The sequence below is a fragment of the Catharus ustulatus genome, chromosome 22 (genome assembly GCF_009819885.2).
Source record: "Catharus ustulatus isolate bCatUst1 chromosome 22, bCatUst1.pri.v2, whole genome shotgun sequence".
Lineage (NCBI taxonomy): Eukaryota > Metazoa > Chordata > Aves > Passeriformes > Turdidae > Catharus > Catharus ustulatus.
The window spans coordinates 8,344,470-8,367,821 of NC_046242.1; the positions used below are offsets into that span (position 1 = coordinate 8,344,470).

General features: G+C 42.6%; 1 protein-coding gene across 1 annotated transcript in view; it reads right to left on the minus strand.

Annotated features, from left to right (window-relative positions):
- Window positions 1-22,964, minus strand: part of CASTOR2 (cytosolic arginine sensor for mTORC1 subunit 2) — a 119,691-nt gene extending 96,727 nt beyond the window's left edge. Inside the window, exon 1 of the mRNA XM_033078606.2 lies at window positions 22,549-22,964. Coding sequence (XP_032934497.1) covers window positions 22,549-22,661 — 113 coding nt within the window. The 5' untranslated portion in view covers window positions 22,662-22,964. The remainder of the gene's footprint in view (window positions 1-22,548) is intronic.
- Window positions 22,965-23,352: the final 388 nt, after the last annotated feature.

Consider the following 23,352-nt stretch of genomic DNA (forward strand, 5'->3'; position numbering starts at 1 on the left):
GCCAGTTTTGTTGGGGATGAGCCTTCCTGCTCTTTTGTGGTGAGAAGTACTCAGGGTTGCTACCTTCTCTACTGAGGAGGTGAGAAGAAAACTAAAAGCTGACAATTAGTTCAAGTCCTCCCAACACAAGCAAACCAGCCAACTTACCCCAAAACTTATCCCATGCCTTGCCTGCAGGGGTACTGGTGCCCTCAGGCAGAACTGCAGCAAACAAGTTCCTTCAGCCAGCCTTCCCCTCCAGGGCAGAGGGCTCTAACAACTGAGAGGGAGAGAGCACACAGGAAAGCAAGAGACTCCTATACTTTCAGGAAGAGAAAACACATTTGGATAAGCTTGGAACAATATGAGGAGAATCTCTTCAAAGTACGGGAGACAGCTGGACAAGTGCTCCAAATCACAGCCCTGCAGTGACTGCCAAGAACAGTATGATAGATGGCACTGATATCATCATCATCATCATCACTTGGGGAGACAGACCCAGCACCAGTGCATCAGGCTCAGAGAACACAGCACTGGCTGGGACATGGGCACCCTTGAGGAAATTCCACAAGGACCAGGAGTCACCAGCACTGGTGGCAGCTCCAGTCCACTGCCTCAAATGCAGAGAGAGACAATAGAAAATGGCAAAGCTGGAGATACAGCAACAAACTGATATGCATATTTCAAGGTACAGGCATGTAGCTCCTGACAAACTAGAAGCTTCTGACTATGGGCTACCTGTGCTCTTCACATTGTTGCCCCTCCAGCTCCCAGAAATGATTTGCTGCAGGAGACAGGGTAATATTTTCATTCACTGAGCAGGGAGGAAAGGAGAGTGATGTCCCAGCCCAAGTAGCATGGAAGGTAATGGTTCTGCACTTCTCTTATTTTAACTAAGTAATTTATTCAGGAAGGCGTGCCGACTTTTAAGCCCTATTTGTCAAGTATCTGTGAGCTTTGGGACAGCCCTGTCCCTTCACAGGCAAGAGCATTACACTAAAACATTACCTACCTCAAAAATCCCCTACCAAGCTCTGTGTTTTCAGAACAAAGTTTACAAAGAGACCAGACTTTCTATAATATTATCAAAAATTCAACTGACACAAAAATCAAGTTGTGTTTTCTTCAAGCTGATCTCCCCTCGAAAGCCTACTAACGGATTTCTGCTGACAGCTCTATAGATTAATCCACCTCTGTCCCTGCAGCAGGCAAATAAAGCCTTACACAAATCAGCAGAGCAAGATGCTGCACTCAGCAGATACCAGAACCGCACATGCTACAAAATACAGCACAGTCAAATGTAAAGGCAAGGAGCTTGCTGATTAAAGTACCTTTTTGTTACGGCCTTTTATCTTACAAGGTACTCCTGAAATTAACTCCTAGCCCAGAATGTTTTTTACACCATTTCATTTTCAGATTGTAGCTCAGATTATTTTGAAGCAAAAGTACCACAGAAAAATGAGCACTGCCATTCACCTTGAAAAAGGGTGGGAAATTAATTTAAGGTAAAAAAAAGCAGGGATCTCTGTAAGTATTAATTTCCGTCTTGCAGAATTTATCAACAGTCATAGAATTCCTGAATTTCTAGCTGTGCCAGTAGTGTAAAGAGAGAAAAGCAGCAGCACTTATCCTGGCACACAAAGCAATTGAGCAAGGTCCATGCTACACTGACCCTGCCATCTGGACAGTGCAGAGGCATTTCCAGCATTATCCTGTATAATCATGTAAAATTGTATTCTGATGAGAGAGTCCAAAAATCCTGTGCTCTAGAGATCCAGCTGATAACAGCAGTCAATCAATCTCCCTTTATGGATGCAAGATCACACACATACACAGCAGTGCCCATATCACTGCTTCATAAACATGGATGAATTATCACACTTTCTTGCAAATTTTCAATTCACCGGTCCTCCGGAGCACAAGAATAGGAGAGTTAAGAAGCTGATCCTCTGTCCCCAATGAAAAACAGAAAGGACTTTGTTGGGGACTGCTGTATGTGCAGGATTAGGCCTGAATGATTTGCCAAAGGCTTTACAACAAATTGGTTGCTGAGCTAAGAATAGAAGCTAGGAATCCTGGTTCCTGGTGCAACACAACCCCTGCCTTCTCCCAGAGAGGGCACTCGGGCACAAAACTGGACTTGGATGTAGCAAGAGGACACAGTGCCCTTGTGAGGCTTCACCCAGGAATCTTCCCCCAGCTAAAATGCAAGAGTCCTGTGCTGGAACCGACTAAACAGCTTCAGCTCCTGCTTGAGCATTGCACACCATCGTTATCAGCTTGCTTCCTTATGCCAGGAATGCTGCAGGAATTTGCCTTCTGCAGACTAAAGAGAAAGAAGAATGAAAAAGATGATTGTGTGTCTGTGTGTGAAAGAACAGGAGGGAGAGAGAGAAGATTAAAGGCTTTGTCATTATATAGTTTAACCTTCTGAAAACAGATTTAGTAATCCTGCATCAAGACTGTGACTTTGGTGTTTTATCATGGCATTGATCTTGCCCACAGTCCTACCACCTATACTGCAAGTTCCCAGCCTGCATTCCAGCTCCTTGCACAGTCCCTGCCCCAAGAAGCCTGCTCAGCTACACCTGACAACTTCAGTGCTTCAGCAGCAAAGGCTTTAGGCAGCTGAGAACCTCTTCAAAACACCACATTTTGGGAAGAACCAAATACCTCCAAGGCCTGAGATACAAAAGATAAAAATGAGATTGCCTCAACAACAAAAATACATACAACCATCTCCCACACACCCTGACATAACAAGGCTCCACCGGGATTGAGGGAACCAGTAGAACAGTTATGATATGTTGAAACAAGTACAAGACAAGGAATGAGTGGCAACAGATTGAGGAACCATCAGTACACAATCTGCAGACTCTTTCAAAAGGCAACAAGCTAGAGACAAACAGTCAGCGAAGGAACCAAAATAGTAATCTGAAAATGAGTAAATACAATCCCCAAAACTCCAAGCACTTAGTTTATTTAAGAACTAACTACTCAGACCAAGAAAACCAGGTTAATTTTGAAAGAAAATGATGAAGGGACATAATGGGGTTCTGGGAAAGCCAGCAATGAACAAGTTAACTGGAATATCAGATAATTCCATTGAAGGCAGTCTCCCACAAAGACACCTCCCAGTTTTGCATAGAGGCATTACATTCACTAGTGTGGTGCCATGACACTGATTTTCTATAATGCATCAAGGAGCAAACATGCTCCCAGCCAGTGATCTGCAGACTGGGGGGGTCAAAAACATTTCAGGCTCCATGTGGCCATACGAACACATGGGTAAAAATACCAAAAATAACATTACAGAGCTTGTTGCTTCAAATCTGTCAGCATGCAAACCTGGACTAAATTTTACTGCTGTTTTAACAGCAACGTTAGACATAGTGAAGGCATGAAGGCCAAGATGAAGCAGCTTTGACAGATTTTTCTGGGAAGCTCCAGAGCCAGGGCACTCACTCTGTGGGGAAGGATGTTACCTTCATGGGAATCAACTCACACAATGTCAAAGTAATAATTTTGTGCTGAGGTGAATAAATGGCAGGGAAGGAAGGGGAAGGGAATCTTTTAGATTAAATCATAGGCAAGCTTTCACCACAGCAGAAATTCACCAGTATGCCAAGGTTTCCAAGCAAATCACTGCTGACCTGTCTGAAGAAAAGCTGAAGTGGAATTTGTTGGATTTATGTAAAAAAAGCTTAATTTTTGACTGAGGGTACAAAACCCAAAGCTACAACAGCTATGGAGTTTCAGTTGGTGCATGAGTCTTCATTCTAGAGCTGTGTGAACACAGCAGCATCTTCTACTTGAAGAACTGAACATAAGTGTACAGGAAGAAGCAAGTAACACCTGAATCTACCAACAGACAGCTACAAAGTCTGTCATTTCCAAATACAATAATGTCAATGTGGCCACTGCTTGGACTGACTAAAGATTTTTCCTGTTATATGATAGGTTTAGCTTGTTCACTGTCTATAACAAACCATCTAGTACTGGGCCATGCTCCTGTTAACTTCTTCCTCAACTGAGAGTATTGCCTGGATTACAATGAGCCTGTATCACTGCCAACTGTAATACAACCATTCAGGTACCTGAAAAAAGGACAAAATGAGGCTCCAAATGACCCAACATCCAATAATTTAATCTTTATCAAATCTTTGCCTCCAAAATGAGGCAAACATTTGGCGAAGATAAAGTGACTGGATGATTTTACCACAATTATTTGAGCAGTAGCAAAATTCAGACTTTCCTGCTCTAAACAATGGCAGTATAAAGAGGCCAACCCTATTGTCACCTGTACCCCAAAGGAATCAATCTCTTCACCTGGGTTTAAACAACAGATGTCTAGAGATGCTTCCTTCAATTAAAAAAGAAAGACTCTGTCCAAACCCAAAATGTACATGCAGGTTTTCTTAGACCCTTGCACTCTTTCTCCCCTGCATCCTCACCCTCTCAGCATGGCAGTCCACTATTGCTGGCAGTCTGAGTTGTTCTGAGGCTATCCTCATACTCCTCCTGAGTAGCACAGACAGCTGTACAAGCATCCATAAAAAAGCCTAATGAAGGTGCAGACCCGTGGTTTAAATGGAGTAAAGATTTCGAGGCAAAGGAGATCCTGTGCCAATTACACTCTTAACCAGCATTTTCATGCCCAAGGAACAAAATAATTTCTTCTCAAACCTCTCAATCAAGAGCCTGGTGGATAGCTGTTCTTTGGAATGATGGCACAGAGCCACCATGGATTTTTTTCTTCAACCAGCATTGAACAGAATCTCACAGCCACAGAGGCAGCAATAAAAGAGGAAGAGGTAGCAGAGCAAGGCTTAGGGAATCATCAAACCAAGTACCAGCATCTTCACACTCCACAACAAACAATGGCTTCAAACCACAGTGGAGCTGCCCTTGCTAAAAAGATGGGAGCACTGTAAGCATCAGTTAGCCAGGAGAACAAAGGAATGGGAGAACCTTGATAAAAGTTAAATTAGCAGAAACCAGATATATATGAGTCTAGAATGTGATTCTTGGGAAAGAACCATCAGTAATCCTGTCACTTGCTGATTTGCCCAGGCTGAGAAACCAACAACAAAATGCCAAGTTGCTTCCAGTCTGCTCATCTAGATCCAAATGGGATGTTTTGTCCTCTTAGTACAGGACTTTCAGTATTCACACATTTCACCACAGAAAATCAAGATCTGGCTTAAATATAACATGAATTATCCAAGGATCCCACTGCATGGTACACCAAGCAAAAAAGGGTATTTTCCCAGAAACCTCAAGCATACTGATGTCCAATTTGCATGAACAGAGTTTTACAGAAACATTTCCTCTGAGTATTTCAGCCTGGGCTCTAACTCACCAACATCAACACAGAGAAGCTTGTTGACTTTGCTATGCAGAGAACTGGGTTATCAGGGCATCCCAAGCAGATTTGTAACAAAATCATTGCCTTGGATATTGACATTTCTACACTTGTACCTGTAGACAGGGCAAAGAAAGAAGTACTTTGTGCAAGAGAAAGCTCTGGACAAGCACACCTACCAAGTCAGACACATTTAAAAACACACAGGAACATAAATCATTGAACAGCCATTGTGTTGTATTAAAGAACAGGTTGGCATTGTTTAATAGGAGGTTTTAGGCTTTCCAATTCAATTCTGTTTTTTCATCTGGCAATGCTTTTCAACTTTGTACAGTGCAAAACACAGTGAACTGGTACAACCTTGGAGTTTGGGCTGAATGCCATTTGCTGGCCTTACACCAAATGAAGCCAATAAAACAGGACTGACTTGCAACCTGAACAATTGTTTTCAAAGAAAGATGGTAAACTCCTGGAGAAGTGGGAAATATTCCCATGGAAAAGAGAAAGCCACACCTGTAAGCTTCAGGTATTTCCTTATTACAGAACTTACCTTGGGGACATGACATACCTACTCAGCATTTTTTTCACTTCTTGCTGCCAAAAGTAGGTGATGTATTTGAAGTACATGCAAAGGTTAGTCTCTGTAGAGCTCACTATTTTGTAACAGCCTGATCTTTTCTGTTTATTAACAAAGGCTGGATCTACATTTTTTCAATATAAACACCTATATTATTTGAGTTAGATATTACTATAATTGACAAGAATAGGTGTGTTTTCTCATATGGTTCAGAGATATCACAGACAGCATCTTCTCAAAACATGAAAGATGACACTTCATCAGACATAGATGTGTCAGGCAATAAATCTTGGAGTAGAAGGGTCCTTATTTTAATTCTAGTCATCATTGATCAAGAGATACAATTGTCTTTCCAAAACAGACACAGGAGAGATGAAAACAAAGAAAACCACAAAAATGCTCTGGGTTTCATTTAAATCCTGGTGTACTTGTTCTGGTCTAGTAAAAACAGCCGACCCCAGAGTCTGCACAATTCCTGAGATCAGCAGACACGATGCCACAGCTGCCTGCACTATTCAGAACAGCAAGGAAGCCTATTTCAGTTGGGCACATGCATCTGTTTTCCCTTCCCCTTTCAACAGACTCCCCATTTCAGTCCTAAGCATGGAACAGGTTGGAGATCTGCTCACGTGACTTGCATGTCTGTGCACTCCTGACCACAAAAAGGTGTCCCAACAGGTTTGGCACTTTGCACCATTCTAGCATCTTTCATATCAATGTCTGCAAATGAAGCTGTGGCCACTCTTCTTCAGAAGAAATAGTCCAAGGCTGCTTCAGTGCTGGCAGCTCAGAACTCACAAATAACCCTCGGATAAGAAGGCAAAACACATTCAGCATGATGTAAGGCCTACTGGGATCAGAACTCAAACCAGCCTGCTTCTTCCTGTTCTACAGCTCCCTGCATGGCTCTGGGTAAATCACACTATCCTCCTGTGCCTAAATTCTACATTTGTCTAAGAGGGATAAGCACTCTTCACTACCAAAGAGGGGCATTCTCAGGCTACACTCACTAGTGACTGACAGGAACCCAGGTACTACAGACAAGCACCATTAAAAAAAAAAATCACCTCTCTGCCACAAATGCTTTATGAAAAACAAATGCACCTTAAAAAGCAGGTTTCAGATTCAGTTCCCTAGTAGTTACCACAAAAAAACCTCACAATTTAACATAAACTCTATCTAAAAATATCCCAACACAATTTGACAATGTCCTTTTAACCAGACATTTTAAAAAAATCTACAGGCACAATTACATATGACAAAGATAATGACAAAACAAGAAAAGAAAAAAGGTAGGCAATACTTTCCCTTCTAGCTTAAAAAAAAAAAAAAATTATAGTGCACTCAGTTTGCTGGTTTAATAGGTGATGTGATGGGTTCTTAGTTCATCCTGGGATAATTTAAGAACAGAATGATTAGCAGTGTATGATGACAGTGATCACTAGCTGGTTCCTGGAGAGCTGATAAGTTATTAAGCTAAACAATGGATTGCTATTATGAGCAAGTCAGTGCACTAACTGTAATTTCCTTGAAAGCTGAGTGGTGCATGATTATACTTGTCCACTCAGACTGCCTGCTGGCAGCTCTATATTCTGCTATTGTTCTGAACTGTAGAGTCTTCCCAGCGCCCAGGATACAGGCACAGAAAAATGTATTCTTCATATTCAGGCTTCATTGTGGCAGCTGTCATCTGAAGGACAGTGGAAGAGAGACATTCTCTGTTCTGAAGCACAACTATTAGAGCTCCTAAAAACATGTGGTTTGATTTGCCAGCAGGAGCTACCTCTACTTTCTAGCTGAGGCAATTTCCATTTCAAGAGAACTCTGACTTTGGAATGACACGTATATACAGCTACAGAGATATTGTACACATGTTCATATTTATGTGTGTTTATGTGTATTTAAAAGCCACACATACATACATACAAACCTGGCGGTTTTCTTTGTGAGTTTGAGGAAAACTGCTGTTACTACTGGAAGCTCATATGGACATTTTCCAACTCACACTGCTCTCTCAAGGCACAGAGAGAGACAACAGAGAACACCTCTATTAATGAACCTACCAAAACCAGGAAGAAAAGAACACAAAAGAAAGCAGTAGCTGGATGACATGGATGTCAAAGTGGCCAATACACACATAAACTGAAAACATGGTCTTCACCTGTCCTACTAAAAAGCAGTGGTCCTAGTGGTGAAGACTATGCAGGATCTGGAAAACAAGAGCAAGATCCTGCTGCAAACCTGCTGACTGGGATGGGGAAGGCACTCACCTTCCTGTGTGCCTCAGTTTCTTCCTCTGCAAAGCAAGTCAGCAGCCTCTGCCCAGCTCCCAGAGGCACAGCCAGCACGTGCTATACTGGGTGACCCTGGCACTGCAGGACCACTGCTGAGGCAGCACAGAGGCCAGAGTTGCTGGAGACATGGAGTGAAGCCAGCCCACAGCCCAGCTGGCTATGGCAAGAGAGAAGAACAGACATCCCCATTTTTGATCCCCTATACTAATTCTCGGAAATATATCTTCACTCTTGCTCACATGAGCAGCCACACTAAGCCTTTCTTTCCCTTTGGTGCATTTTTACTTTACTCCTGTCTGGAATGTTACCAGCTAGTCTGAGCAGGAGGCAAAATTTTTAAAGCCATTAAGTGTCTCCTTCTCAAACAGCAATAGTCATTTTGGAGTCCAAGCCCTGCTGGCTTCCAGTGAGCCTTGGGGTACCCAAGTGCTTGTTTTTTTTAATGGGACTTAGGTGATTCTGAAAGTATTATCATGTACCTCACATTGACTTCATATAAAGTGAACATTAAGTGGGCAGAAAACCTGACAATGAGAAGATTTGACAAGTGCTTAAAAGGTAGGTCCTAACTAATTTTAAACTTTGTTTTATGTAAGGCTCATTTAAGGAGCACATGAAATTCTTTCATTGTCCTTTTTTGCTGTGCTGATCCTGCAAGGAATATATAACCAGGAGTATGTTTGAACAGGCCAAGGAAAAACTAAGAGTAGTAGTCTATTTTGAATCCAGGACCTGTTCCTGTCACTGAATTTTATCAAACCCAAGTGAAAGGGAAAAATGATTACTCTAAAAACACAAAGTGAGAAAATGTAATATTCAAAGTGGAATACTAGTAACATATATAGAAAAAGCCTCCCCTATTGTTTTGAAGAAAGGTTAACACCACTGCTAGTCACACACCTTATACCTATATAAATAAACAGCTTTTCTCCCTACAACAAGATCTAATCATCTGACTATTCATTCTCCTGAGTAAAGAAAGGTTAACAAGTCAATCATTTCCACCCCAACTCTGAATTAACCAGCCCACAGCCACACTACTCCAACTGTGAGTCTGTACCATAAATATAAACAAAATGAGGTGGCTTCAAAGTGTAGGGGGTCTGACGTTTGTTTTTTTCTCTCTCCTGAACTTACAACACACACAACAAGTTAACAGCAACTTCCAAAACACTGGGGATGGAAACTGTTGGATCAGGGACAGGAATTTCATCAACTGCTTTTCTATGATGCTCCAAGTACACCCTAAGTTATCCACCCAACAGAGGCTGTAGAGATCCATACTGTGTAGTGTGGCCATTCACACATCTCTAAGAAAAGCACATGGTTATGGTAGTAGGAAATCTCAAAACCAGATAAACAGCAATAACTTGCCATGGAAGGCTATAAAAATGGATCAACAGCCAATTATTCACCAGTTCAAATAATCCTCAGTGCTATACTATAAACATAGAAGAAAATTAATTTCAAACATATGCTCATGTACATCTCAGAAGGATGCAAATTTATACATGCACATATTATTTAGCATTTCTGACTTTGTTCCTCTTTTTTCCCTCCACCAATAGTTAGGTTGTTATCACCTTTATAATGAGATATCCATTCAAAAGACACTGCTTCACAAGACCATTAAAAGCCAATAGGTGACTGTATTGTTTCAGGACTACTTCATATTTAAATCATTGTCTAAAATTACAATTCAACTACCATCTGAATGAACAAAGCCATTCAAATGGGTACAGAACACATTAATTTACATTTACATTAATCATTCTGGTCTGATTTCACACTCCTGTGCAAACAAGAAGTATTTCTGGCCTGTCACAGCATAAGAGCTACCAGGGGATAGCTCAGTGACTCCATGCAAACCCTTGCCTTATAAACTCAGCCCTCCTCAGACATGAGGCTTTCCCAACATACAGACACAGAGCACTTGTCCTGGGATCAAACCTCAGCAGTCCCTGGAATACAGCACTGGGATGGGTAATGAGATAAGGAATAAAAGCCGACAGCATGATTGTATGTACAGGAATTATAAGAACCACTCAGAAAAGCTTGGAGTAACTTGATACCAATAGGAAGGGTACAGAGAAAACACTTCCCTACAGTCAGGCTCCATCACATGACCATTCTTACAGTGGAATTTCAGAAACTGCACAATAACCAAAGCACAACATTTACTGCAGGGCATGCAACACACAATACTGCACATTAAAGTCAAACTAAGTCACATTTGGACTTCATGTCATTCTAATACTTTCCCTTACTTAGGTCAAGGACACAAATGAAACTTCTATGTAGAGGGCTTGGGTAGAAGTAGCTTCATTAGTCTTGTGCATCTATCCAACATCATTACAAATTGTAATTAAGTTGTCTGCAGCAGCACAGAAGTGAGTACATGCCCTTTCCCAAGGCAAGCTTTGCTCTTACTGAGCTATGGAATGTTTTCGTGTCTAGTTTGCTTCAGCTAGTTTTTCAGAGTTTAAAGGCAATAAGCAGTTTCACGTGGAATGCTCACAAAGCAGCACAAAGGACCAATGAATTACTGCAGTAAAGTCTCTCATTGATACCAACAGTTTTTTCCATAAGCAAGAGGTTGCCCAGTTTCATTTTAAAAAACACTTTTTAAAAGACATTAAATCACACATTATAATGCTATGTGGAAAGTAATGCCAAATAGAGCAAAGCATTACAATGTCAATAAGGTCAAGAACATGTTAACACAGCAGAGAGCAAAGCTCCATGCATGGCTTTAAGCACAAGATCCCAATGGACAAAATCCTGAGCAAGCTGCTTGAGTAGCCTCTGCCTTGAGCTGGGGGGTTGGGCTACATGATCTTCAGAGATGCTTCTTGACTTCATCCATTCTGTGAAGATTTGCTGTTTTCTAAGTTTATGACAATGTACCAGGCTTGCACTGAAAACTGCACAAAAAGGCTTGAGGTTCCACTGCTGCATTAACCCTTAGTCCCACATGAGGCTCCCGGCAGTCATGAGCCATCCATGCGCATTCACAAGGCCAGCTCTGGCCTTTATCACTTCTCTTCATCTTTCTCCCCATTAAACCATAAAGCCTGCTCTGGTCAAGCCAAATTCTTGCTTACTTTTTTGTGTTTAGTCAACATTACACTGGTGTAGCAAAATAGTTTCTGGCAGTCACCAAAATTGCCAGGAATACTGACAAGAAAACAAGTACTGAAAAACAAAATCTGTGGTAAAAATTATGTTTTGTTCCTTGGGAATCCAGTAGTTCTGCACATCTGTACCAACTGTTACCTTGCCTGCAATGCAGGTAACTACATCCATTTTATTTTCCATAATGAAATATTGATTTCGTTTGCAAAAAAGAAATGCTATAACCACTCCACATTGCTGGCACTTCACCTGAAGAAAAATCTCTTAAACATAATCTGTGTCAATTTGTGACCACTTAATTTGTGAGATGGAGCAAAGCACATAGTCCCAGCAATCCCAGCAGAAAAGCATTCACTAACTAGACTTACCTGCAGTAAGCTCAAGAGAGACTGAGCCACAAGTGTGTGGTTTCACACCTCGCTGGCTCAGCAGATACAAAACAAACTACACACAATCAAACCCTGCTTGCTTTACAAAAAAGCCAAATGGGTAATAACATGCAACTCACAACACATCATCTCACTATAGCAGAACTTGTCTGAAATCTATCCCCATAGCAGTGAAAGACCAATTCTAACACCATCATTTGCAACCAAGTACAGTAATTTCACAATTATAAGCCACACCATTTTGACTAAAATTTTGGTCCGACCCCAAAGTGCGGCTTATAATCAGGTGCGGTTTATATATGGACAAAGAATGAAAAGTTGGTGGTTTAGTTTGGAGGACAGGTGTCTGCTGAGAAAGGCAGGAACTTCTCTTTGAAATGGAGAATGTAAACCCCCTCCCTCCAAATTATTATAATTTTGAAATCAAGGGGCTCTCAGGCAAAGAGATGGGAATTAGGAATAACAGTTCTTTACTAGGGAAATTAAAATAGAAATACAGTACTACAAAGAAACAAACTCCAAACCCTGACAGAGTACAACCTGACACCCCGTCAGGCAGGGTGGTGGCAGCAGTCCCATTAAATGGTGGCTGCATCCTCCTGCAGTGACAGATGTGATTCAGTTGGAGCAGTGCTCCTGTACAAGGTGCAGTTTCCCTCCGGAGCTCCAGTGGTGATGTGGAGAAATCCGGTTTTCCTCTGGAGTCCAATGGAGAAAGGGGCTCCCTTAGTGTCCCAAAACCTCTGTTTTTATCTTGGTAAGAAATGTTGGGCTCTTCCCCCTGGTTGGAGCAACTCCCAATGGGATGCAGTAATTTTATCAGTCCCACAGTGGGACTCAATGGTCATGAGCAGAAAATGACTGGCGGGAGGAAGGATGGGTTGTGAAAGATAAAGAACACTGCCCTGCCTGGTTTCAATGGATGGCCCATTAGCAGAATATCTCCTGTGGAGATGAGGATCACTGCCCCCACCCTCAACAGATGGTGATAGAACAGATACCTTTTATCACACTCCGTATTGTAACGTGCGGCTTATAATCAGGTGCGGTTTATATATGGACAAAGAACGAAAAGTTGCAGGCACCCGGAGATGCAGCTTACAGTCAGTGCAGCTTATAATCGTGAAATTACTGTAGTTTGAATATGGAAACAATTAATAGCACAATTTTATTTTAACATTAGCTTATCTGACAAAGATACCTGAAATCCAAAAATTTTTGCAGTGACAATATTATTTTAGGTGTGAGATAATCAACAACATTTATCAAATATATTTGCTGCTCCAAGCTCCAAAGCAAATTAAGCAAGTCAGCTGAGGAGGAATCACTGACAAAGCCACTGTAACCAGTCCACTTATGCAATACACCATATTTTGACAGCATATTATCTTCCACAAGGTAAGTGAATATTTTCCTCATTTGAAATTACTCAGTTTAGTTCAAAATGATCACTAGTTAATTCCAGGTTGGGAAACAAATTAGGAACTGAAAAGACAAGTAAACAGTTTTCTTCTTCCAGTCTGTAAATAAGAAGTAGGTGTGGAAGGCTGAGACCTCCCAGCTCCAATGTTTTGCCAAGCACAGTCTCAAATCACCACTGTCTTCATTTGTTTAGTACAGGTCATGTTACACTGCTTAGTTATAAACACAAAATAAGCTGAGATTTCTTCTTCCTAAATACTTAGCACATTTAATACTGTGTAGTAGTTTAAAAAGAGTAAATGAAAATGTTTACTTTCCATGTTACAAACTCCAATTTCCACCCAAAAGCACCTTGAAAAAGATCACAACTGAAAGACTAATCACATGATAAATCATCCATAATTTTCAAAAAAGCACAAAAATAAAGTCTAAGTAAATCTATGTAAATGCATACAGTTGCTTAGATGCATGCAGAGTATATCCTCCTGAATATTAAGAGCTACCTTTTTTTCTTCCTGCCAAGACTACATTTATTTGCAAGTGAGTGCCTTCGAGGTTATCAAGGGAAGAGTCAATCTTTCTTTAGGAAAAGAAATAAAAGCTATAAATGTTAAGCAAGATTGTAAGCAAGATTGCATTGACCATTTCAGTCAAGGTCTCAGACTTACCAACTTCTACCAACTCACCCTGTAAAAACATGCATAGCATAAGAAAGAGCTGAATACCCATCTTTTAACCACACAACTAGGACCAATAGTCAGATATTGCCAAAACCAGTGCGTAACATTAGCCAGATTCTCTTCAGGAAACATTCTTAAAAAGTCTGAACAGAAAAAGATAGGGAGAGTCACACATACATTTTTAACTGTTCCACCCATGTCAAAACTTTCCCCTTTCAGGTTCAGAAATTCCCCCACTATCAACTTTTTAAATTCATCTATTTGAATACTTTGCATAAGACTTAAAGGTTGCATTTTACTCCTAAATAGGCATACCTCATGCCAACCCCAGTATCCCCTATAATGAGAACACTAAAACTTTACAGGAAAAGAAGATGAACTTCTCCTTTACAGTTACATCAGTCAAACATACATTCAAACTCCTGAGAGGGTTTGATCCCCTATTTTATTCTCAATTTGTATTGAAAAAATTTGGGTCAAGTACAGTTTACCATCAATAACAGCCCACATCTCTCTACAATTACTGGCCAATAAGTAGCACGAGTATCGTAAAAACATTTATTCCATCACATTACCAAACATTAACTGGACCACAAGATTCCTAAAAAATCACTTTGCCTGCCCAAGCATCCCCACAAAAGCATACCTCAGAGGTCCCCAAAGGATTAGTGAATGGTTTTCTGCCACCAAGCAAACTTGCCACTTCTCTCTTCCACATGCCAGCTCTGTGCTAAACAGCAACTCTGGTATCTGCTGGGAGATCTGGTATCTCTGGAATTACTGCTGGGAGCTTCCTAAAGCAGGTTGAAGATCAGAAATGGGCTTTTTATTTTAATCTCTAGTAAGCCACTTTTAACAGACCAAAGTAAGATTGTTCTGGTTGATGAGAAAGTTTAGGTGTTCACTGCATTTCTTTGGATGTAAAAATAAAACATTAATAACTAGTATATAATGTTTATTATATATCAGATCACAAAAATGAGATGAGATTCTCTGTTTCAATGGTCAGCACAGTTAAACTTTGTGTAGTATGTCTTGTATAGTCATATTTAATCAATCATATATCATTTAGTCATATTTAATTAATCTTCATTTCTTTTGTGCCATAATAGAACATTTTTGCCTGTTGGTTTCTTTCTTAACAAATATATCTTACCTACACAAAACTAAGCTGAGCTGAGGGTGGGGAGAAGAGACCTTTTTACTTTTAAATGATAACATCAGCTAGAAGCCTTGCTCTGCTGATTCTGAACTATAATGAATGGAGATATTTTCTCACATTCCTGTTGGATAATTCTTCCTTTACCAGCCTTTAGTTACCAGAAGATCAGAGCTGGAGTTTACTCTTGAGTTGGCAGTAAACAAAAGAACAAATCTGTACTGTTTCTGCCGAGAAAAGAAATTGTAGCCCTTGTCCAAATATATTAAAACTCTAACATGAAGGGTGATTAAGAAGATGTGTGTTGGATAAATGAGGTGATGTGCTAAACAGAATTTAAAAAAAAAACAATCACTGGAAAAACTTACGTGTTTATAGACAGTGACCAAGGCATTGTGCAAGAATTCAGCCATCAAATAGAGCCAAATTTAGGTTATAATTCAGTAGCGGGGTAGACTGTGGATCCAAACTATTGTGTTAATGAACAATTCAGCTGCTACTTCTAGATGTCAAATGCACAATATTTATACCTTCCCTTAACAGACCTGCACTGGCTCTACTGCTAAAACACAACAGTACCAGCTTGCAGAAGAGCCATCTAACTTATAAACGCCATATTGCAATTTAAATACTTTCACCTCAAAATAATAATTTAAAAAATATTAATCTGAGGGGATTTTTAATGAGTTCCATGGCAAAAGATGACTATTTTTCCTTTTTTCTATTTCTCAGCTGAACATGAGCGGGTACCATTGATGTTTCTGTTTCATAACTGATGTTGTACCTTATCCACAGGTGATGCATCTTATCTATGTGACAGCTTTCCCAATGAACTGAAACATGGGAAATAAAGATAAACAACTATCCCACTACAAACTACAGGCAAATATCTATTTATTTTAAAAGTACAATATCTAAATCAACATTTCTCCGGCACATAGTGCTGCCCAGCATTACTCTCTGGCTTTGATCTAGTACTTCCACCTTTTGAATCTCATTTAGTTTCTAAGCACTCCTGACAGTTTCTGACTTGGCATCAGCCTCAGCCTGATGGGACCACATGGACGGTTGAGGACTGACTGCATGACAGAACTGCCAGGCAAAGAAAGAGAAAAATCAGGCAGTGCCCCACTGATGAGCCATGTGCCAGAAGCAGAAAATAAAGGGAAAAAATAATATTTGTAGATAAACAGTAAGAGACCATCAGGAAGGAAAACTGTTCCTTCCAAGGTTTAACATGTTAAACACTGCAGATTGCTCTCACAGCCCAGCAGCAGCCTTGAACACAAACTGATGACATCCACAATTAAAGAGCTTATTATACTTCCTTAGCCCAAACAAGTAAATTCTGTTCTCTCCACCTACTCAGTTAGCTGATTCTCACTAGCTGTACTCATCCTGATCATCCACCAGCAAGTTCTGCACCATAAACGCCCATGGTGACACAAACAGGGCAGCAGAGTGCTCTGGGGAAGGGCAGGCAGCTTTAGCCATGAGGTTTCCCATCACTCCAGCCTCCTGTGGTGTCTGGACATCAGCACTCAGTCCATGTAACAGATGGTCACCAAATCAGACTGAAAAAGAGGTCCCCAAACCTCAGATATCACACATATACACATCCAGAAAACAAAATAAAATACTCAAGGCACTTGGGAGTCTTTGCTACAACAAAAGAAAACACAAGCAGTGTGTTTTAGATGAGTAGGTAAAATCCGATATCTGGCAAAAGCCTTTACTCAGTGGTCTTCCTAGGATGCATGGGATGGCAGAAGCCATGAGAGACAAAAAAAAAATTTAAAAAAAAAAAGTTTTAACTATAGGAGTAACTTGCCTTTGCCAGATAATCATCCAGTGTTGCACACTGATCTGTTTCTCATATAAGGGCATAAACAACATGTGTTTGTCTGAGTTCATAGCAAAGGAAACAGACTGCTGATCTCAATGTCCTCAAATGATGCATGGATACATTTTAAGCACTTGTTTGTCCTATTATATTCTGAAGTCTAAAATAGGCTTTTATTACAGTATCTCCAATTTCAGGACACATATACAGTAAACAAGTGATCAGGGAATGAGAAACACTTATATTAATAGCAACAGCATGCTGTTCATAAGTCAATTATTACTAAGCAAAATGGACAGATTACCAAAAATACCACCACAAACTTAACAACAAACCTAGTTGTACTTTTTGCTCAAAACTTAAAGAAAATTCAACTTATTCTGTACATTTTATCAGCATTCACTTCTTGCTACATTTTTTATAGGAATGAATATTTTTAAGGACCTCTCCACACCAAGAATACCTTGTGCCTCCAAGCATTCCACTGTACTAGCTGGGTGACAAGCAGATTCAAACCCAAAGCTGAGCCCAGCATGGCTACACCATCCCATCTAGCTTCTCTGGGATGCATCCCATTCACATGGACAGCTGTCTGTATGTGGTGACAAAGCTGTAAGCTTGCAGTGTCTGTAACTCTGTGTCAAGTCACCAATATACATAAACTGGAGCATCCTGAAAAAGAATCCAGAGTGACAGATGCTTTTGGAATGGTTGCCTTCAATATTTCAGGTGATCAAGGTCTCATCCTTTACACATGCAGAACTTTTTGCTTCTCTTCAGCATTCAGAAATAATGACCATCTCAAACCACAGAGTATCAAAAAACCCTCAGAGATATTAAAATTTGTGATGCTAGACACATGACCTACAATTACTTTAACCACCCAGCTCTGTGAGCAAACTAACTGCTCAACTTTATTCTAGTTATAATTTAATAGCTTTACAATTTAAATAATACCTTCCTCCCTCAACTACTTCACTGCTTACCACCAAATCTTTATATTAGGTACTGGAATAGACAGGAAGGATTACTTGTTAGCATTGACTCCAGATGTTCAGGGGCCTACTAAAGCATTATCCAGAAATCAGGCTAACTACATTATAGAGAGCCAGTGCTTGGAAGAACCCTGAGCCCACTTTATTCTCCTGGATTCCCATATATTTTTATATACTCTCAAAAGACAGGGTAGGCTCACCTTCCTACTATCACTGGTGGTTCAATTGCATGCGTTATCCCAAACTGTCCTCTGTTCAGATTTAACTCCTATGCACTAAAAGAAATCACAGAAGCTGAGCTGGAAGGGACCCACGAGGGTCACTGAGTCCAACTTGTGGCCCTGCCCAGCACCACCCTCAAGTCACACCCTGTGCCCGAGCATTGGCCAAACACTCCTTGAGCTCAGCCCTGGTGCTGTGACCACTGCCCTGGCAGCTGTTCCAGTGCCCAGCCACCCTCTGGGGGAAGAACCTGCTCTAACAGCCAACCTGAAGCTCCCCTGACACAGCTTCAGGCCATTCCCTCGGGCCCTGTCCCTGTCACACAAGCACAGATCAGTGCCTGCCCCTCCTCTTCCCCTCCCAGGGAGTTGCAGACTGCAATGAGTCTCCCCTCAGTCTCCTCTTCTCCAGGTGAGCAGACCAAGTGCCCTCAGCAGCTCCTCACACGCTTCTCCCCAAGGCCCTTCCCTGTCCTCACAGCCTCCTTTGGACGCTCTCTCATAGTTTAATATCTTTTTTACACTGTGGTGCCCAAACCTGCCAACACCACTGGAGGTGAGGCTGTCCCAGAGCAGAGCAGGACAATTCCCTCCCTGCCCCACTGGCAATTCTGGGCCTGGTGTCCCCAGGACAGGGATGTCCCTCCAGGCTCCAGGGCACTGCTGGCTCAGATCCTCCTGGCCATGGACCAGGACCCCCAATCCCATCCCCTTTGTGTGGTGCTGCTTTCCAGCATCTCCTGCCCCAGTCTGTACACACAGCCAGGATTGCCCCAACCCAGGTGCACAAACCAGCCCTTTTCCTTGTTGGATGCGGCTATAAAGTATTTTGCAATTACGAAAAAAAATGCCGGACAAGAATGTAGCAAAACAGTATTTGTATCAAGTCCTCAAGCAGGTTACTTGTGGCACCTCTCCCAGTAGCATGAGACAGTTTAACCAAGGAAGCAGAGACAGTTTTGGCGTGAGGGAAGCTGCTCATTTTGCAGCACACAGGGAGATGAAGGCAGGAGTTTTCAGATGAGCTCTTTGCCCCAGAGAACTAGCATTTACAGAGGCACATACAAAAGAATAATAATGCAATGGTGAAGCCACGCACAGTTGTTGTATTGACATGCATAAACACACTGCACAGCTTCTGAGTAGGTGAGAATCCTTGGCACCAAGGAACATCCAATACAGACACAGAGACACAATATGCTGAGCTGGAAGGGACTCACAAGGATTACAGAGTCTAGTTCTTAGGTGAACAGCCAGTACAAGGACTGAACCCCCAACCCTGGAGCTATTAGCACCATGCTCTAACCAACGCAATCAATGGTGATGATAGCAACAGCCATAAACATTAGACACGTGCAAATCTTCAGCACGCAACCAAAAAAGACACGGATCACTCCTCCACTGGGGTGCCTGGCACAGCCTGCTGAAATCAGTAGGCCTGACTGACAGAAGCAGAACACCAAGTGCACAGTCCTCAGTGTAACTGCCTAGCAGTTACACTATTATTTATTCCTAGATGACCTCTCAATGCAACTTTGCATAAAATACCTCATGCCTAACTTAAAGTTATGATTAATAGTCTTTTTCTTTCAGCTCAGTTCAGCCCACTATTTCATTCACTATTGGTCTCACCTCTTCACCATGTTAGCTGATGTCTTGCTTCTGGCCATCAGAATAGCCTCAAAACTGCTGTTCTCTGTACAAGAAAATATTGCTATTGTAACAGAAGCTAAATTAAAACACTTGTGTCATGAACAAGGGCAAGAGTGCAAGAGAGTCACAAAAGGCCAAATAAAAAGGGAGATTTGTTACTTTTCCTTCCCAAAATGATTAAGAAAAACGTGCAAGATTTAAAAAAACCTGTTCCAGCCCTTTTCCCTGATGTGTGACAACATGAAAGAGACCTTCCAAATCACTTCTCACAAGAGGTAATGTAAAAACCTTAGTTTCTTGCATGACTAACATCAGAACACTGATGATGTCATTGTTACCCCTTTGGATCACATCTGTCCTGCAAATCATTATTTCTTACTGGCAGCCTTGCAGCACCAGTAAAACTCTGTTTAAGGTCTCACTGGGAAAATTGTAGGTGATGTAGTAACTGGTATCTTTGCTATCTCATCAGAAAAGATTAGCAGGGATGTGGACCCTCTTTCATTCCCTGAGGGGTTCTTTAGAGATGGGGTGTGTGGGACAGGAGATTTGTCTTGCACCCCTATAAAAATTGTTGACTTTTGGGCATATTCACTTTTTAAAGGAGGGGGAAAGAGAAACAGTGGGGTCATTATAAATTTATAGAGTTACATCTCCCAGAGACCCTCATCTTTCCTATAAACATGATGTTCATCAAAGGCCCGTGGGGCAGGGACCTTGTTTGCCACAGGGCATGCAAAAGCACACAGGAGAAAGCGTTTCAGTGCTGTCAGTTGTCTCAGGAATGACACAAACAAGCTTCCCCTGCATCCCTACTGTCTGCAAAAACAGCAAAATGAACAAAAGGGAAATAAAGAGAAGTTTCCCATGCCAACAAATCATTCCAAAAACATCTGTTGTTCCTGATCAGTGAGATTCCATGGAAGGTAAGGAAAGATTGATACCCAGGGTGTAGATGTTAAAAGACAACACAGCAACCAGACACAATACAAACCTGTCAGGTGCTGCACCCAAATGCTGGACAAGGTATCAAAGCCCAAGGGGGTTATCTTACTGCCCTGACCCTTTCACAGCTCTCTAACATTGAAAATGTGAAATGTAATGTGAAACCAAAAGACAACAGGACCATCTCTGAAGTTTAAAAAATAAAAATTAAAAAATAGATAAAATAATAAATAATAATCCCAAACAAATAGAAAAAGCCCCATGAAACTCCAGTCTATGCATGAAGAGTGATAGATTAAAGACTTCATTGTTGACAGTAAGAGTGACATTTTAAGCATGGGAGAGGAAGCAACAAGACCTTCAGACAATCAGCAGCAACTTTCAATTACAATGAAACAACACAAAAATAGAAGCTTGAGACTGAGGACCCTTTAATGCCCTGTGGAGTAATCAGGGACAGCAGTAAACAAGGTGCTGATATACTTTACACTGCAAACAATGTTAGTGGCAAGCCAAATGGGACAAGCCCCAAATCAGAGTGAAATTTCAAGGCATGAAGTTTAAGATAAAGGACTGTAATCAAATTACACCACAAATGGGTCCATTCATCTGTAAGCATTTTAACAGAGCGTATTGAATTACAGTTTGAAATAAATTAATTTGCTTTCTATTTCTTAAATATCTATTCATTATTTTCCTATTGCCAAAGAAAATTTCCCACCTTAATAAAAGAATGAATGTGGGGAGAAAAACTGAAATATTAATTATCAGGCAAGAAAAACAAGAAGAGTTTGAACTGTGTTATTTACATTCCCATTTCTCTTTCTGAATAGCATGAAGTCAACAAACTAAGTGAAGACAGAAGAATCTGCAATTGCAATTCAAGTTGTTTTGTGCAAAAGGCCTAGCACCTTACGTATGTCCAATAAACTGGCCACAGTATTTTCTTTCCTCCCCCTAAATAAAAATAATAATTCTCACAGTGCCTTCAGTACCTTCCACTACGTTTTTTTTGGTTTTTTTTCCTGAAAGCTATCACAAACCAAATTACTTAATACCACAATTTTTAAGCGCAAGGCAAACATTGCCCCTCGTCCTCCCCCAGTTTGGCAGCACTGGAAAAGCACCCTTTAAACAAACCCGCCTGTGGAGGACCCGCTCTTTTTGTAAGTGCTGCAAGGAACAATCCAAGGGGGGAAAAAAAAATACCAAAACCCAACAAAAAACAGAGAGAGCGAGAGAGAAAAAAAACCCCAGCACTCCTCCTCCTGCTCGGGCTGCTGTTGATGCCTTTGTTGTCCGGCGGCCGCCCCGAGCCTGCAGCCGGCCCGGCCGGGCCCCTCGGCCCCCACCTGCTCCCATTCATCCGCCGGGCGCAGCGCCGGCCGGGCAGCGGGGCAGCCCTGAAGCTGCACGGGGACACCCTCAACTCCAGCGCCCATCCCCATCCCCATCTCTCCGCCTTGGGATGTGCGTAGGGAAGCGCAGGTGTTGCCCTCACCCCCAAAAACCTGCCCTCTGGCGAGGAGGGGTCCCCCCTCACCCTGACTTCTTGCAAGGACGGTGCCATCACCCAGCCCAGCACCCTGCCCCTGTGCAGGGAGGACGGTGACCCCCACCCCAACACTGCCCCCTTGCAAGGAGGGGTGTCCTCCACCCCAGGATCCTGCTTTATTTTTTTTTTCCCCCCAGGGAGGAGAGCACCCATCAGTTCACTCCCTTTCCAAGGAGGTTGCCCTGCTCACTTGCCAAGGCAGATGCCCTCCACCCCAGCCCCTCTGAGAGAAGGGTGCCCTGCCAGCACCAAAAGGAGCAAGGAGGATACGCCCCCAACACTCTGTCCCCTCGCAAGGAGGACGCCCCCCACCCCTGCCCCATCCCCAGCACCTACCTCGTCTTAGAGGACAGGAAAGCAAGTTTGATTAATCCATAGGTAAACAACTGGATGCTCTCCTTGGCTATGCTGGCCACTCTGAGCCTGTGCTCTAGGATGTGCAGTTCCATCTTTTCCTCTTTCTCATTTGTAGTTCATCTATCCCTGGGGTTTATGTTGTGTTTTTGAATGGGGAGGGGGAGGGGGGGCTGTTATTGTCGGTGCCTTATTTTTTTTTCTTTTTTTTTTTCCCTCCCCGATTCCTTCTGTCCCTTCCCGGCTCCTGGGCGAGGCGGCAGCAGAGGATGAAGAAGCAGGGGGTGCAAAAGTTGGAGCGGCGGGGAGGCCGGCGGGGCGCGGAGCGGAGCAGAGCAGCGGAGCCCGGAGTGCCGAGCAGCTGGTGCTCGCTGGAACAAACAACTTGCCACTCAAGCCCGCCCGGCGCGCCTGCGCCGCGCCCCGCCGCATGCCGGGCCTTGGAGTCCGCGCGGCGGCCGGGCCCCGCTCCGCCCCGGGCAGGGAGTGCGCCCGCCCTCACAGCCCGCCCAGCACGCCCGGCCCCTCACAGCCCGCGCAGCCCGTCACGGCCCCTCACAGCCGCTCACAGCACATCACAGCCCGCCCAGCCCCTTGAAGCCCGCCCGACCCCACAGCCTCTCACAGCACATCACAGCCCGTCACGGCCCCTCACAGCCCGCCTGCCCTCATAGCCCCTCACAGCACATCACAGCCCCTCACAGCCCGCCCGACCCCACAGCCCCTCACAGCCCGCCCAGCCCTTCACAGCCCCACAGCCCGCCCGGCCCCACAGCCCCTCACAGC